General features: G+C 44.7%; 1 protein-coding gene across 1 annotated transcript in view; it reads right to left on the bottom strand.

Annotated features, from left to right (window-relative positions):
* LOC124775610 (transcription factor GATA-5-like) overlaps positions 1-14447 on the bottom strand; it is a 102449-nt gene that overhangs the window by 72827 nt on the left and 15175 nt on the right. Inside the window, exons 5-8 of the mRNA XM_047250440.1 lie at positions 11136-11576; positions 11000-11093; positions 8124-8296; positions 5045-5173 (exon numbers count right to left, since the gene is read on the bottom strand). Of these exons, the coding sequence (XP_047106396.1) occupies positions 5045-5173; positions 8124-8296; positions 11000-11093; positions 11136-11576 (837 nt within the window). The remainder of the gene's footprint in view (positions 1-5044; positions 5174-8123; positions 8297-10999; positions 11094-11135; positions 11577-14447) is intronic.

Genomic DNA, 14447 nt, shown 5'->3' with positions numbered 1-14447 from the left:
TTAATGAGGTTTCTCGCAGATGATGCTGTTGTAAACAGAGAAGTCGCGATGCTAGAATATTGTAGCGAAATGCAGGAAGACCTGCAGAGAATAGACACTTGGTTCAAGGAGTGGCAATTGACCCTCAACATAAGCAAAAGTAACGTATTGCGTATGTATAGACAGAAAAATCGTTTACTGTATGATTACACAATTGTACAACTGCAGAACAATCGCTGGAAACAGCTCCACAAAATATCTAGGAGTGCGGGTACGGAGAGATTTGAAATGGAACGGCCATGTAGAATTAATCGCAGGTAAGCTGCTGCCAGACTGAGATTCACTGGAAGAATCCTAAGTGTATGTCTACAATGTCTTTGGTTCATAGGACAACGAATCGTAGCAAAGTAAATGAATCAGAGTCTGTGTCCGTATGGGTCAAAGGTGCACTGAATTGTGCCAAGATTGAAGTTGCTGGTGATGTGACACATTGCTATAGAAACGGAAATAAAGCACCTGTCCTTTCCTTGAGAACAAAGGAAATACCTTCAACACTCCCGTTCGACCAATATTTGAATATTGCTCGTTAGTATGGGATCCGTATCAGATGGGACAAATAGAGGAAATAGAGAAGATCCAAAGAAGGGCAGCACGTTTCAGGTTCATTTAGAAAGCGCGAAAGCGTCACAGAGGTGATCAACCAACACCTGTGGCAGACGCTGCAAGGACGGCGTTTGCATAACGGTATGGTCTATTGTTAAAGTTGCGAGAGCGTGATTTCCTGGAAGAGTCACTCAATATATAACTTCCTCCCAACTGTATCTCGCGGAAAGACGATCAAGATAAAATCAGAGAGATTCAGGCCACGCGGAGGATTACCAGCACTCGTTCTTTCCGCGAATCATACGCGACTGGAACAGGAAAAGGGGGAAGTGATACTACTACACAAAGTACCTTCTGACGCACACCGTAAGGTGGCATGCGCAGTGTAGATGTAGAAGTAAGAAACTGTGGCACATCGAAGCTTACTATTTTTAGGCCAAGAATAATGCGCCAACCCTTTAAATACTAATATTTATTTACTACAAATTTATTTGCTACAAATGGCAAGATTACGCCTTCCTCACCTTCTCTGGCACCTAACCAGACTTTCTCAGCGAGTATGCATCACAATTTGTGTGACACATGAGTAAGATATAATATTAATAATAATAACAATAATATGAATAGAATCGAATACTTGGAATTTGGGAAACGTTAGTCTTATGAACATTAAGTAATTTCCTCATTACAGTGTTGTCGAATGTGAGCAGTCACATCTAACAGGAACAACTGACAACTTACAGAAGGAATGTAACAGGAGAAGTTGACTGGCTAGAGGAAGAACGAGAAATAATAAGGTCAGATTAAGAGTTGAGATAAAAGGAAGAAAACAGAAATAGAAAGGGATGAGAAAATAATAGAAAGGGGCGGTGAGCCGGTAACAAAAGATAAAGTATTTATCTCCTCTTCAATACAGAATGGTTTTAGATTAGCGCAGGTAACGTCACCATTTGTTCCATTACGTATAGGCGCTACATTTTTTCGACACGCCACGCAAATGAATGTGAACCATTTATTTAGAGAACATCATCGGTTATGTGGTCTCATTCCATTTGGACACAAAAACTTATTTCTGTTGCTCCCTTTACATTGCCTTTCTCCTTACTTGAGTAATTAAGGATTCTTAATTTTGGGTAATGATGTAATTGATCGAATTGGCTTGTAGAAAGGAATTTTGAGTCATGTTGATTTGCAGGTTTCTCATGATTCATAGATACTAACTGTCCCCGTCGCCACTGTTTAGATGAGAAGTATAAAATAATTTGGTTTTGGGTTTGGTATCTCGTGTCTGGATTTAGATTTGCTCTTGTTTTGAAACAGAATTTTGTAGGAAAATGTGGCATCTTTCGTATTATTTGACCGTCTGTATAAAAATAAAAAAAAAATAAAAAAAAAAAAGATTATGGCGATTTGATCTCACGAATCGGAGGACGTGTAGTTAAAGTCTCATTCTCAGTACTGATTCTACGCCGTGGGGAGGTAACGAAGAACGGAAATGCGATTCGCGGCTGATCGCGAGTGATGCTCTTAAGTCTCTCGCTCCATAAATGGCCACGGCACGTGACGCGCAAACAACCACTCATCGCCTGCGTCATACGGAAACGTCGACGCAGCTTGAGGAGAGCTTAAGTGACAACCGTGATTAATGCGCTGTCGTCAGAGTTCTTGACGACGAAGATCGACTTACGTTAGGCATTTGTTTCGACCGCCCAGGAGGCATCGTCGTCTCGATAACGACTTCCTGATTTTTTAGTGGGAAAGAGGTCGTGATAAATTGCCAATATAGACTGAGGAACAGCGCGCACTTCGATGAAATTTTGAACGACTTCGTGACTGAATTTATTCAGTTTCGTAGTTTTTCCATTTTATAGACACATGCATGCATGGAAACTTCTTGGTGAAATTCGTGAAAGAGATGCACAGTACCTCGACAGCACTCTGAGCGCTCTATTTATATACCACCATCACTCTCCCGTCAGAATTACGATTTCATTTTTAATCCGGTCTCCCAAATGGATAAACAATATCCAACTAAAAGTTGCTGATCTGTAATGGAATTACATGGGGAGAAGAGGGAGGGACTGAGTGGTGCGCATGAGCGCTGGAATCCACACTTTTATCCTACGAAATTATCTTATCCTCAGCAACCTGTCGTTGTTTCAGCGCATTCTGCTTTCGGCAAGCGACACTTTTGCCAAGAAAAGCAATAAGGTAGAGAACCGTGGGCCGAGTCGTCTGTGTCACTTCTGACACTACACGTTGCTCTTACAATCAATTCTTCATCATTACAGGACATTGCTTCAAAGAGGAATCATATAGAATCTTTGCAATAACACTCGTTTAAATAGAGTATACTATTGTAATCGAAGTATGTGTGAATGTAAACTGCACTTGAAGAACGTCGCATCCGTCGCTTGTAGTAGAATCAGACAAAATATGATGGCTGACATCCATCATTTTGATTTGCAGCTCCTTGTGTTGGCCGTATTCGCAGTTAAAATTGTTGGATGTGAGGTCCGCCAGTTAAGCAAAACACTGTTTTTTCTCAGTACCCAAACATGTTTCGGCACCACTGTGCCATCATCAGTGGGTTTTCGTTTCTATTTATTCTGTAATGTGAACATTTTTGTTAAATGATCATAAAATTATGTGCATCCTTTAGTTCAAACAATAGATCTGTGGTATCGATAGCTACGATGCCACAACGTAGGTGCGATCTGGTAGTTTGGGACTACGACACCGACACCGACGACAGCACCCTCTAGCCGGCGCTGTGCAGCTCTACGAGCGCCACTCCAGATTCTGCCCATTTGATGCCGAGCAGACGACCAAGCAACATTGTTTCTATTTCATAGTGGTCTAGCCCCTACAGATTTTGCCTGTGTAACTTCTGTGAGATTGAGACATCCGGCTTCGCACCTACGTGCTCCTCAGTTCAAAGTTATTTATTCGTCTTCTTGCTAAAGTAAAAGTGATTTAACTTCACCCTGCAGTACCGAGTGTTCTACCTCACCTGCTCCTCCTAGCTTCCTACATTCGTCTTACCCTTCAGTTTACAGGAGCAGACCCACGCGCCGCCTTCCAAGCGGGATACAAAAGATCGTTTCTTTTTGTAAATAGCTTTACATTTGTTGTGCATGAATTTTCTGGATCACTTCAGTGTTAATTACTACAGGTAGCTTGACATCTTCAACCAAACGATGTTGATGAGGAAGTTTATTGCTGGAGTTCACCTATCTTCTAGAATGTAATTAAGGTTGTCGCGATGTATTCGCGCCTATATTCGTTCTTACTTACGTTTTCGTGTGGCAAGCACTTCCATTCTCCGCATCATGCTGCGGTGTTGTGATGCAAGTAACTAATAGCGTGGTAAAACACTTTTCACTTCACCAAAACTCAGTGTGATTGTGGTTTGTTGTGTGTCCCAGACCAGTCAGTGTTCATTTGTTCACCAGAGAGTTCGGCGCCAAATGAATTTTGTTTGCACTTTATCTTTGTGTCTGTGTGTGTGTGTGTGTGTATGTGTGTGTGTGTGTGTGTGTGTGTGTGTGTGTGTTTTGCCGGTCAGGGTGGCCGAGCGGTACCGCGCGACCGCTGCGGTCGCAGGTTCGAATCCTGCCTCGGGCATGGATGTGTGTGATGTCCTTAGGTTAGTTAGGTTTAAGTAGTTCTAAGTTCTATGGGACTGATGGCCTCAGCAGTTAAGTCCCATCGTGCTCAGAGCCATTTGAACCGTTTTTGTGTATGTTTTCTGTGCGCTTCTTAGCTGTGTGTGTTGTCTTTTATATGCTATTCCTTTTGTGTGTAAATGGTGCGTCTTTGCAGATTTTAGTGTATCTTTTTTCGTATGTGTGTGTGTGTGTGTGTGTGTGTGTGTGTGTGTGTGTGTGTGTGTGTGTGTAGACTTTATCTGTATGTGCTATTTTTATTTGTAAAGTTCCTTTAATGTGTTGAACAGTGTGCCCTTGAAGAGTGTAGTGTATTCGTTTAAGACCTGTTTTCCTTTTGCTGTTACCTTCTGTATATGGAAGTTTTCCTCGAAGGTGAGTTTTCTGTATAGGTTGTGTCTTGGTTTTAGTATTCTTAGGTCTTTTTCTATTGTGGCTGGGTGGTGATTGCGGGCTCTGACTGTACTCCAGAGCAAATCGAGACTTGTTTCCCAGATACATGAACAGATAACTGGCAAAGAGAGTGCTTAATTCAACAGTAACCTTGGCCTCACAAAATTAAATAGAATCCAACTTGAAAAGATCTGAACTACAGAAATGACGAAACTGCAAAACAGAATAGTCAGTTGTAGGGAGTTTAGGGTGTTGTGGATCTACAGAAAATAAGGATGGCCAATAAGCGGGAAAGACCTTAAGGCACGAAAGAAAATCAGAAAGAGCGTAATTTAGGAATCATTTATAGACGCTGAATTTCGACCAGCGAAGCCAGAGGTGGCACGCGCTGCGGTACTCACGTTGTGCAGCTTGAAGTAGAGGCCGCAGGCGTTGCAGACGGGCTCCCCGTTGTTGTTGCGCCGCCACAGCGTGGTCGTCGTGGTGTTGCAGTTGGCACACGACACGCCGCATCGCCGGTTGCCGGGTTGCTGCGGCACACCAAATACACACTCACGCACTGTCAGGCACGGCGTCGGTAACGAGCATAAATGTAAAAGCAGCCACTACCGAGACGACACGAATACTACACACGCTGAGGCAAAACATTATGACCTGTGCTCACTACGAAACTGAATGTCGCGTAGTGTCGTTATGGGTACCTTACATGGTAAGGAAAGTCAATGGAGCAGACACGTATTGGGAATCATTCCAGGGACGATGCGAGCTGCGAAAAGGGAAATCCGCTCAGGTAAGCGACTTTGACAAAGGGCAGATTGTTACGGCCCTGCTCTGGGAACGAGTGTATCTGAAAGGTGGTCGGCTGTTAGTGTGATACTGTCGTGAGCGTCTATGGAAAGTGGTTTGAAGGACGGTGAAAAGGCGAAAACAACGATCGTGTGAAACCTTGCTCGCTCCGTTCGTCCGCGAGACCCAGAAAGCAGTAGATACAAGCGCTGAGGCAGATGCCGTGTTCCTTGACTTCCGGAAGGCATTCGATAGTTTCGGGTAGGCAAGAAGTTGGACGTCCACGCCTCATCACAGAAAATGGAGGTCGGAGGCTTGCCTACTCTGTATTGCAGGATAGGCCTCCACCTGTGACAGATCTGGTAACAGAGTACAGTGTTCTGCGTTCTCTGTTCAACATTATGCTGGAGAACAGTCCACACTAAGGAAGCCCCACTTTAGAAGCGTGCTGAATTAATGTGAGAAGGTTTCAAATTATCAAAATACCTGAGTATTCTCTTTGGTTATTTTCGCAGTGGGAGTTCTGGAACACACTTGGAAGCAGTGTGAGCAACTATTCCCTGACCCGTCATCTCTATCCCACCAGACTGTTCAGTACAACAATCGGTAGCGTTGACAGCAAATGACGAGTATGACGGTTAGAGACAATCGTCACACAGAATAAGTTGTGGATAAGAAAAATGTGGCAAGAGAGCTACAACGGAATCCACCCTGCAAGAACGCCAGAGTTTCAAATGGAAATAACAACTGCTAACAGGGATGACACTCCCAGAGCAGAGGAAAGAGAATGCGTAAGTGTTCATCACTAGTATACGGGTGACAAGGTCCTCAGCTGGTTGCAAGAAATATAGAAGAATATGGTGAAGAAAACGCAGAAGAAGAAGCTTCTATGTCTTGTAAATAATAACTCGTTCATCGAAACATTATACTCGTACGTACGAGGGGCCTTCAATAAGTAAGTTTTTCCTGAAAGCAGCTTGGTTTTCTTGATGATTCCAATATTCCTTACTGTTCCCCACTCTTTTGGCTTCAAAGCCATGTTTTTCAACATGAGCGTCGGTCAATGCGATGGCCTTACGCTGCCTTACTTGGGGGGCCCATATGCGCGCACAGTACCACTCTACTATTCGAATTCGCATTAAACGTGTTGCTGCAGCAATAAAGTCCCCATCATCCACGTAGTTTTTCCCGGGGAGTTCATCCTTTATTGGACCAGACAGATGTAAGTCGAGAGGTGCGAGATCCGGGCTGTAGGGTGCATGAGGAACAACATCTCGATAGAGTTTTGTGAGCTCTTCTCGGGTGCTCAGACTTGTGTGAGGCCTTGGGTTGGAGATGGAGACTTTCGTTGCATTTTTGACGTAACGAACACTCTGAAGTCGTTTCTTCATTTTCTTGAGGATAGCAGTATACACTTCAGAGCTGACCTTTACACCATGCTGGAGGACATCAGATTAACCCCTTCAGAGTCTCAAAAGACGGTCACCATGACTTTACTTGCTGAAGGTGCGGCTTTGAACTTCCTCCTTCGAGGACGCCTCTCCATGGACTGCCGCTTTTGTTTCCGGTTAGAAGTGTTGAACCCATTTTGCATCGCCTGTTAGGCGGCGGCGAACACGTCCGACACACACCTCTGAGTACTCCGGCAGGTGGACCAGTGTGTCATCATTACTAACAGAGACTCCAGTTGAGCAGAGAGGGTTTGATTGTGATCCGTTGATCACGTAGAATGAGAGTGTCCTCACTTGCCAACGTTGTAGGAGTGACAACTGAATGGGGCCGGTGAGCATGAGGGAGATCAGACAGATTTGCGCGACCCTTTCGCTATGATGACAGGTGCCTCTCCCAAAGACTTACCATACTTTTGCTCACAGCTAGGTCTGCGTAGACATTCTGCAAGTTCCTATGAATATCTGCAGTGCTCTGGTTTTCGGCCAAAAGAAACTCAATGGCGGCTCTCTGCTTAGGATGCGCCTCCGTTACAGATACCATTTTGAAGGCTACGCGTAGCACCGCCACCAATCGGAGCTTCTTGAAACTAAAGGGACTGAAGCAGGAATATTCCACGATGCCACATCACAAATTCGGCTTTTTTTCAACAGAAATTGGCCGAAAAAATGTATTGCATTACTTATTGAACGCCCCTCTTAGTTTAGTAAAGAGTTCATGAACCTCAATTCCTTTGAACGCCACAATGTTTATCCGGGCATCGACGCATTGCAAGTCGTTTGGAGTTGCCGCTCTTCTATCTGTTACCCTGACCACCAAGCATGTCATAAAAAGAATTTACAGTTTAACTGTTTCTCGTATGCCGCGTATTTTCAAATGTGGAAGCCAATTTCTGTGACGGAAAATAATCCTATGGCAGATTGGGTGCTAGGTCATGAATCTTTGTCCTTGTAGTTTCGACACTGACTCACTTAGCCACCCAGCCACACTACAAGTATTTACGAATATGTGCTCACAGGCATGTAAGTAGCTGGGACTTGTTCCTCTTTACGGTTAGATGCCTACAAAACAGAACTGTATCATAACGGAGTCTTCTGTGCATGTTGTGATGTACTCCTGAGTTATGCATTGACAGACAGAATGTGTATCTCTTTTAGAAGGACAGTAATTAATCGTGATACATCTTTTGCTGTTATTGGCTCAGGAGTGAGTGGCATTCGTTACTTGGAGGTGTACGTAACGTACCGAGCTGCTTTTCTTCTGCTGGGAGCGCACGGGCGGCCGGTTGACGCCGTTGATCTTCTGGTAGAGGCCGCACGCATTGCAGAGGTAGTGGCCCGTGCCGTCGCGCCGCCACAGCGGCGTCACGCTCGAGCCGCAGTTGACGCACTCCTTGATGTCGCCCGCCGACGCCAGACCTGCGACAACACCCGCTCTTACCGGCCTGACACTGAGGCTCGTGCAGAGCCGCGCTACACTCACTGACCAGTCCAGTAAAGGCACTGAGAAAGTGATTTCTTTGAAGAAACATAATTAGGTATATGCACTCGCATCCTCCCTAATTGAACAGAAGGAAGACGAAGTAAATTCCAGAATTCGAATCGAATTGCTGCCAACATGAGTAACGTAGAAGTAAATATCCTCGGAGTAGTGAAACAACTTAAAACACTTAATAAAAGCAAGTCTTCTGGTCCAGACCGTATACCAATTAGGTTCCTTTCGGAGTATGCTGATGCATTAGCTCCATACTTAACAATCATATTCAACCGTTCGCTCGACGAAAGATCCGTACCCAAAGACTGAAAAGTTGCACAGGTCACACCAATATTCAAGAAAGATAGTAGGAGTAATCCACTAAATTACAGGCCCATACCGTTAACGTCGATATGCAGCAGGATTTTAGAACATATATTGTGTTTGAACATTATGTATTACCTCGAAGGAAACTGTCTATTGACACACAGTCAACATGGATTTAGAAAACAACGTTTCTGTGAAACACAACTAGCTCTTTATTCACATGAAGTGTTGAGTGCTATTGACAAGAGATTTCAGATCGGTTCCGTATTTCTGGATTTCCGGAAGGCTTTTGACACTGCACCACACAAGCGGCTCGTAGTGAAATTGCGTGCTTATGGAATATCGTCTCAGTTATCTGACTGGATTTGCGATATCCTGTCAGAGAGGTCACAGTTCGTAGTAACTGACGGAAAGTCATCGAGTAAAACAGAAGTGATTTCTGGCGTTTCCCAAGGTAGTGTTGTAGGCCCTTTGCTGTTCCTTATCTATATAGACGATTTTGGAGACAATCTGAGCAGCCGTCTTCGGTTGTTTGCAGATGACGCCGTCGTTTATCGACTAATAAAGTCATCAGAAGATCAAAACAAACTGCAAATCGATTTAGAGACGATATCTGAATGGTGCAAAAATGACAATTGACCCTAAATAACGAAAAGTGTGAGGTCATCCACATAAGTGCTAAAAGAAACTTGTTAAACTTCGGTTACACGATAAATCAGTCTAATCTAAAGGCCGTACATTCAACTAAATACCTAGGTATGACGATTACGAACAACTGAAATTGGAAGGAACATATAGAAAATGTTGTGGGGAACGCTAACCAAAGACTGCGTTTTATTGGCAGAACACTTGCAAAACGTAACAGATCTACTAAGGAGACTGCCTACACTACGCTTGTCCGTCCTCTTTTAGGATACTGCTGCGCGGTGTGGGATCCTTACCAGATAGGACTGACGGAGTACATCGAAAAAGTTCAAAGAAAGGCAGCACGTTGTGTATTATCGCGAAGTGTGGGAGAGAGTGTCACAGAAATGATACAGGATTTGGGCTGGACGTCATTAAAAAAAAGGCGTTTTTCGTTGCGACGGAATCTTCTCACGAAATTCCAATCACCAACTTTCTCCTCCGAATGCGAAAATATTTTGTTGGGACCGACCTACATAGGGACGAACGATCACAAAGATAAAATAAGGGAAATCAGAGCTTGTACGGAAAGGTATAGATGTTCTTTCTTTCCGCGCGCTATACGAGATTGGAATAATAGAGAAATGTGAAGGTGGTTCGATGAACCCTCTGCCAGGCACTTGAATGTGGTCTGCAGAGTATCCATGTAGATGTAGATGTAGAAGGTCAAATGCTTCGTCGACGTGGGCTATATTGGGGCATACATCAATTAAAGTATAAGAAAGGGAGCAGTCACAGCATTTTAGAGAAATCACCCGGTCAACGGGCAACCGCGTGCCTGTGTTGTGTGGGGCTTTAATACCAGATTCAGAACGCGGCAGAAGCTGTCTACTGTGTCATGTGTCGCCGCAAGACTATTAGGCATGAGAGATGAGAAGTCAAGAATTGGGTGTCACTGTGGCAAGAGCTCCATGTGCAATATTTCGTGTGTAATACTCGGTCGTAACGTCGTAACGTTATTTAAGCAACTAAACGACTGATGGGACTACTGAGACTAATACACTGAATTAATAAGAAGTGATACTGTATCTGTAAAATTCTGTGTGGCATCAGACGGTCGCGGACAGTAGTCTCGTCCAAACTAATCGAAATTTTAGTAGAGTCACTGTGTACTGAAGTGTTAACCAAAGTTTTTAGACAGTGCAGTTAGTCATTGGGTATCATAAGGCCGTATCCTCTGTATAAATGAAGGTAGAACTTTGGATGCATTTTTAAGTTACTCGTAAGACTATAAAGCTTTTATTTTCGAAATGCGCATCCAAATTTAGAAGGACATTTCTTTTAAATGAAAACACATGCAATCTGGGGTACTTTTTACAGTTACATTTGTGGACAGTAAAATTCCTGAAATAGTCTGGCCTGCACCTTTCGAAAGAAATAGAACGTCGATTAACTCCAGATCCGCAGCTTGGTTTGGTTCTTGAGGAAGCATGATCTGCTGTATTTCCACAGACGTTTACAAACCTCATTAAAAAGTCCCCAGTAGAGCTGGGGCACCCCATATTAACGTCCACTGAAACCCCATATTAGTGTCGACTGATAGATGTCCGGATATTTTTGTTCAGAAAACTATTTTGGCATTCGATCAAGTTCAAAGGCCTGGGCCGAAGTAAGTATAAAGAGGAACGTGCGGGTACCTTGGTCGATGCTGGCATCGCCGATATCCATGAAGGCGAGCGTGGTGGCGGTGGAGCCGGCGCCGCCGTTAGGCGTGTAGGGCACGTAGTTGAGCTGGACGCCGGCGTCGGCGGCGCCGTAGGCGGCGGAGGCGGCGGAGGCGGTGCCGGTGGCGCCGCTCATGTAGTCGCCGGCGGTGGTCCAGAGGAAGGCGGCGGGCTCCTTGCTGGAGGAGGGTATCTGGTAGGACGCGCCGCCCGCGCCGTACAGCGTCGCGATCTGCGGAGAGCTGGGCTGCGGCGGCGGCCCCGCCGGCTCGTAGCCGTAGATCATGGTCGGCGGCGCCGCGCCCGGCGGCGACGGAGAGCTCTTGATCACCACCGACGACGAGGAGCTCAGCGTCGGGTCCGACTTGAGGAAGATGGTCTCGCCGCCCACCACGCCCATCACCTTGCCCGCCGGCTGGTACAGCGGAGACGCGCGGTGCACCACCTGGTGCGACTGCGAGTGCGCCTGCGACGTCACCTGCTGGTGGTAGTGGTACGTGGACGAGGACGAGCTCGCCGGCGGCGGGTACGGGTCGGTGGCGAACGTCACCTGCCAAAGGCCAACACACCGGCTGCTCACCACAGGACGCACGGCAGGCTCTACCACCAACTTCCGTTCTCAATACCGTAGTGTAAACGAAAGGCCAAACAGCCAGTTTGTCAACAAATTAAGATAAACAAAAGTTTAAACCATTACTTTCTGTTCTCACATCCGTATGCGCAACATGTCTTAATACTACCTGCAACATTACGCTGCAGCATAGACAGCGTCTAAAACAAAAATGCTGCGAGTAGGATTCGAGCTCTGCGTGTTTCGTACAAACTTAATTTTTATATGACAGTTCATCCATTCTGGGAATCGAGAATCTCAACGATTAACACTACCTGCAACATTACGCTGCAGGATAGACAGCATATAAAACAAAAATGCTGCGAGTAGCATTCGAGCTCTGAGTGTTTCGTACAAACTTAATTTTTTATATGACAGTTCATCCATTCTGGGAATCGAGAATCTCGACGATTTTTCCTGTTGTCGACGTTGATACTGGCAAGATATGGGTCGATTACGTGCTGGTGTACGTCTTCGCCAGCACGCCGGTCGGCACTAGGAAACATTGTATAGAAGACGCTGAACAAGACGCGCCTATGACAAGAGGAGACCGAGACAAGCCCCCAGGCTACGCGGCCGAGCATGTAGGCCGCCGCCGTCAACCGAGCTGTCTCAATCGCTCAATCTCGTATCTCCGTACCTCAGTACGTCGCATCAGGACTCGGTTCGCATTCCGCCTCAATACGTCGCACAGTGCTCTAGTCTTCAACAGTGATAGTCGTCGTCTCGCGCCTTATCTAGCTGTGAGGGAACGTTAGTCAAGCCGAGCGGTCTGAGGCGTTGCAGTCATGGACTGTGCGGCTGGTCCCACGCGGAGGTTCGAGTCCGCCCTCGGGCATGGGTGTGTGTGTTTGTCCTTAGGATAAATTAGGGACTGATGACCTTAGAAGTTAAGTCCCATAAGATTTCACACACATTTTTGAACTTAGTCATTGTATATAGTTGTGGCATGGACAGGCACAAGATTGAAGAATTAGTACATGTATTTGATTACTGTTAGCCACAGAACTTCAAATTGGACAATACTGAAGGTAAGTTCTCTGTTGGTTAATGTAATCAAGTGTATTTTAACCACATGTGCATTTTGTGTTGTGAGAGGAAACCGCCCACCACCCTATCATAACAACCTCTCCTCATCCAGCCAGGAATCACAAAACATTACAACAGGGCACAGCCACAACACACTAAATTTCAAGACTTCAGAGAATATTTTAATTTTGCGTTTGAAAGCAGATAACAAACGACAAAAGAAACGTTTTCCTGTAATATAATCACATATTAATACTTTTTGGATTCTTTCCTTTACTTGTACCGTCTAACGTTGTTTCTTGTGATATTGCATGCTTCTCGGTCAACGCGAAGTACCCTATAGGTTTTGATGAGTGAATTTGCGAAGATCACAAATTATGTGACAGAAACTGACTTTGTCTTTTAACGGCATTAACTTTGGAGTTTCAACTTGTTACACCGCCAAGGGTTGGTAGACAAAGTATGTGGCATAAACTTAAACTTGGTATGTCTACCGAATCCTGAGAAAGAGCGTTTTTAAGAGGCGGACAGACAGACAGACGGACAAGAAAGTGATTCTATACGGGTTCCGTTATCACCGATTTCGGTACGGAACGCTACAAATGTGTCAGTGTTGATACGGAAGGAGAGCTGAGACACGAAGGTAACGATAACATGATTTTATAGTTTCTAAATTGAAATTTTCTTTCTAAAGCTTAATTAACCCCGTGGAAAGTGCTAAGGCAAAGGAAAGAAAGGGAAATAGAGAAGGAAGACGCAGAAGGAGAAGAAAAAGATACGGACTCTCAAAAATATGTCGTATTGTTCCTGTTATGCATTTCTTCCTTACTAAAACGGATGATTGTGAATGGGCCATGGCCATGGCCATGGCCACTCTAACTGCTACCGTGGGAAATGAAAATTTGATTTTCAATATTTTATACAACTATTGAACGTATTTAAAAATTTAGAACAGTGTCATAACCTATTGATTAAGAAGTATAAACATATGTTGAAGTTTTAACACAGTAGGAAATATTTCAGTTAAAAACCCGCTACACGAAAATTGCTGACAGTATTTTATTCCATTATTTGAGAATGAGAGCACTTAACGATTGCCAACAAAGCTTGCACATAAATCCATACACCCATGAAACTTTTTCTCTCTGAGCCACCCCCCCCCCCCCACACACACACACACAAAATGATAAAAGCAAACAAAATTATCGCTGAGGGTAGTGTCCACGTACACCATTGAATGTGCCTGTAAAATTGTACCATTATACGACATTTAGTTCTGGGGAAACGACGTCATAAGCATTGAGATGCATGAAAATCTAGCTTTTGGTTAAACTTTCGCGCTGAGGCCCTAGACCAGGGACAACCGAAATTTTGTTCGCCTTACGCGCTGGTCCCAGGCCTGGGCCCAAGTGCCTAAGCGTGCAGAATAGCTGCACATCACATTTCTCCCCCCCCCCCCCCCCTCCCCCTCAACCCGTGCTGCACTGTCCGATGGCGGTGAGGGGGGAGAGAGGAAAATGCCGCATTTCCGCATTTAAATGGCAAGCAATCGCAGTGCATATTACTTCGTTTTATATTTGACATTTTTCAATAACATAGGTCACAGTCAAAACTAATTTTCATTATTATTTATTTTTGTTGCGCTGAAGACATAATATAATTTTTACCTGGTACAAACTCTCGACATGCGAACAGACGCAGACTGCTTGATAGAGTTTCGCACTCAATTCACAACTAATGAAAACTTATTTAGATTCATAATCTGAAAAAGGTCTTTCACAC

Source organism: Schistocerca piceifrons, chromosome 2, assembly GCF_021461385.2.
Source record: "Schistocerca piceifrons isolate TAMUIC-IGC-003096 chromosome 2, iqSchPice1.1, whole genome shotgun sequence".
NCBI classification, from domain to species: Eukaryota; Metazoa; Arthropoda; class Insecta; order Orthoptera; family Acrididae; genus Schistocerca; species Schistocerca piceifrons.
This window is presented reverse-complemented; position numbering and strand designations above follow the sequence as displayed.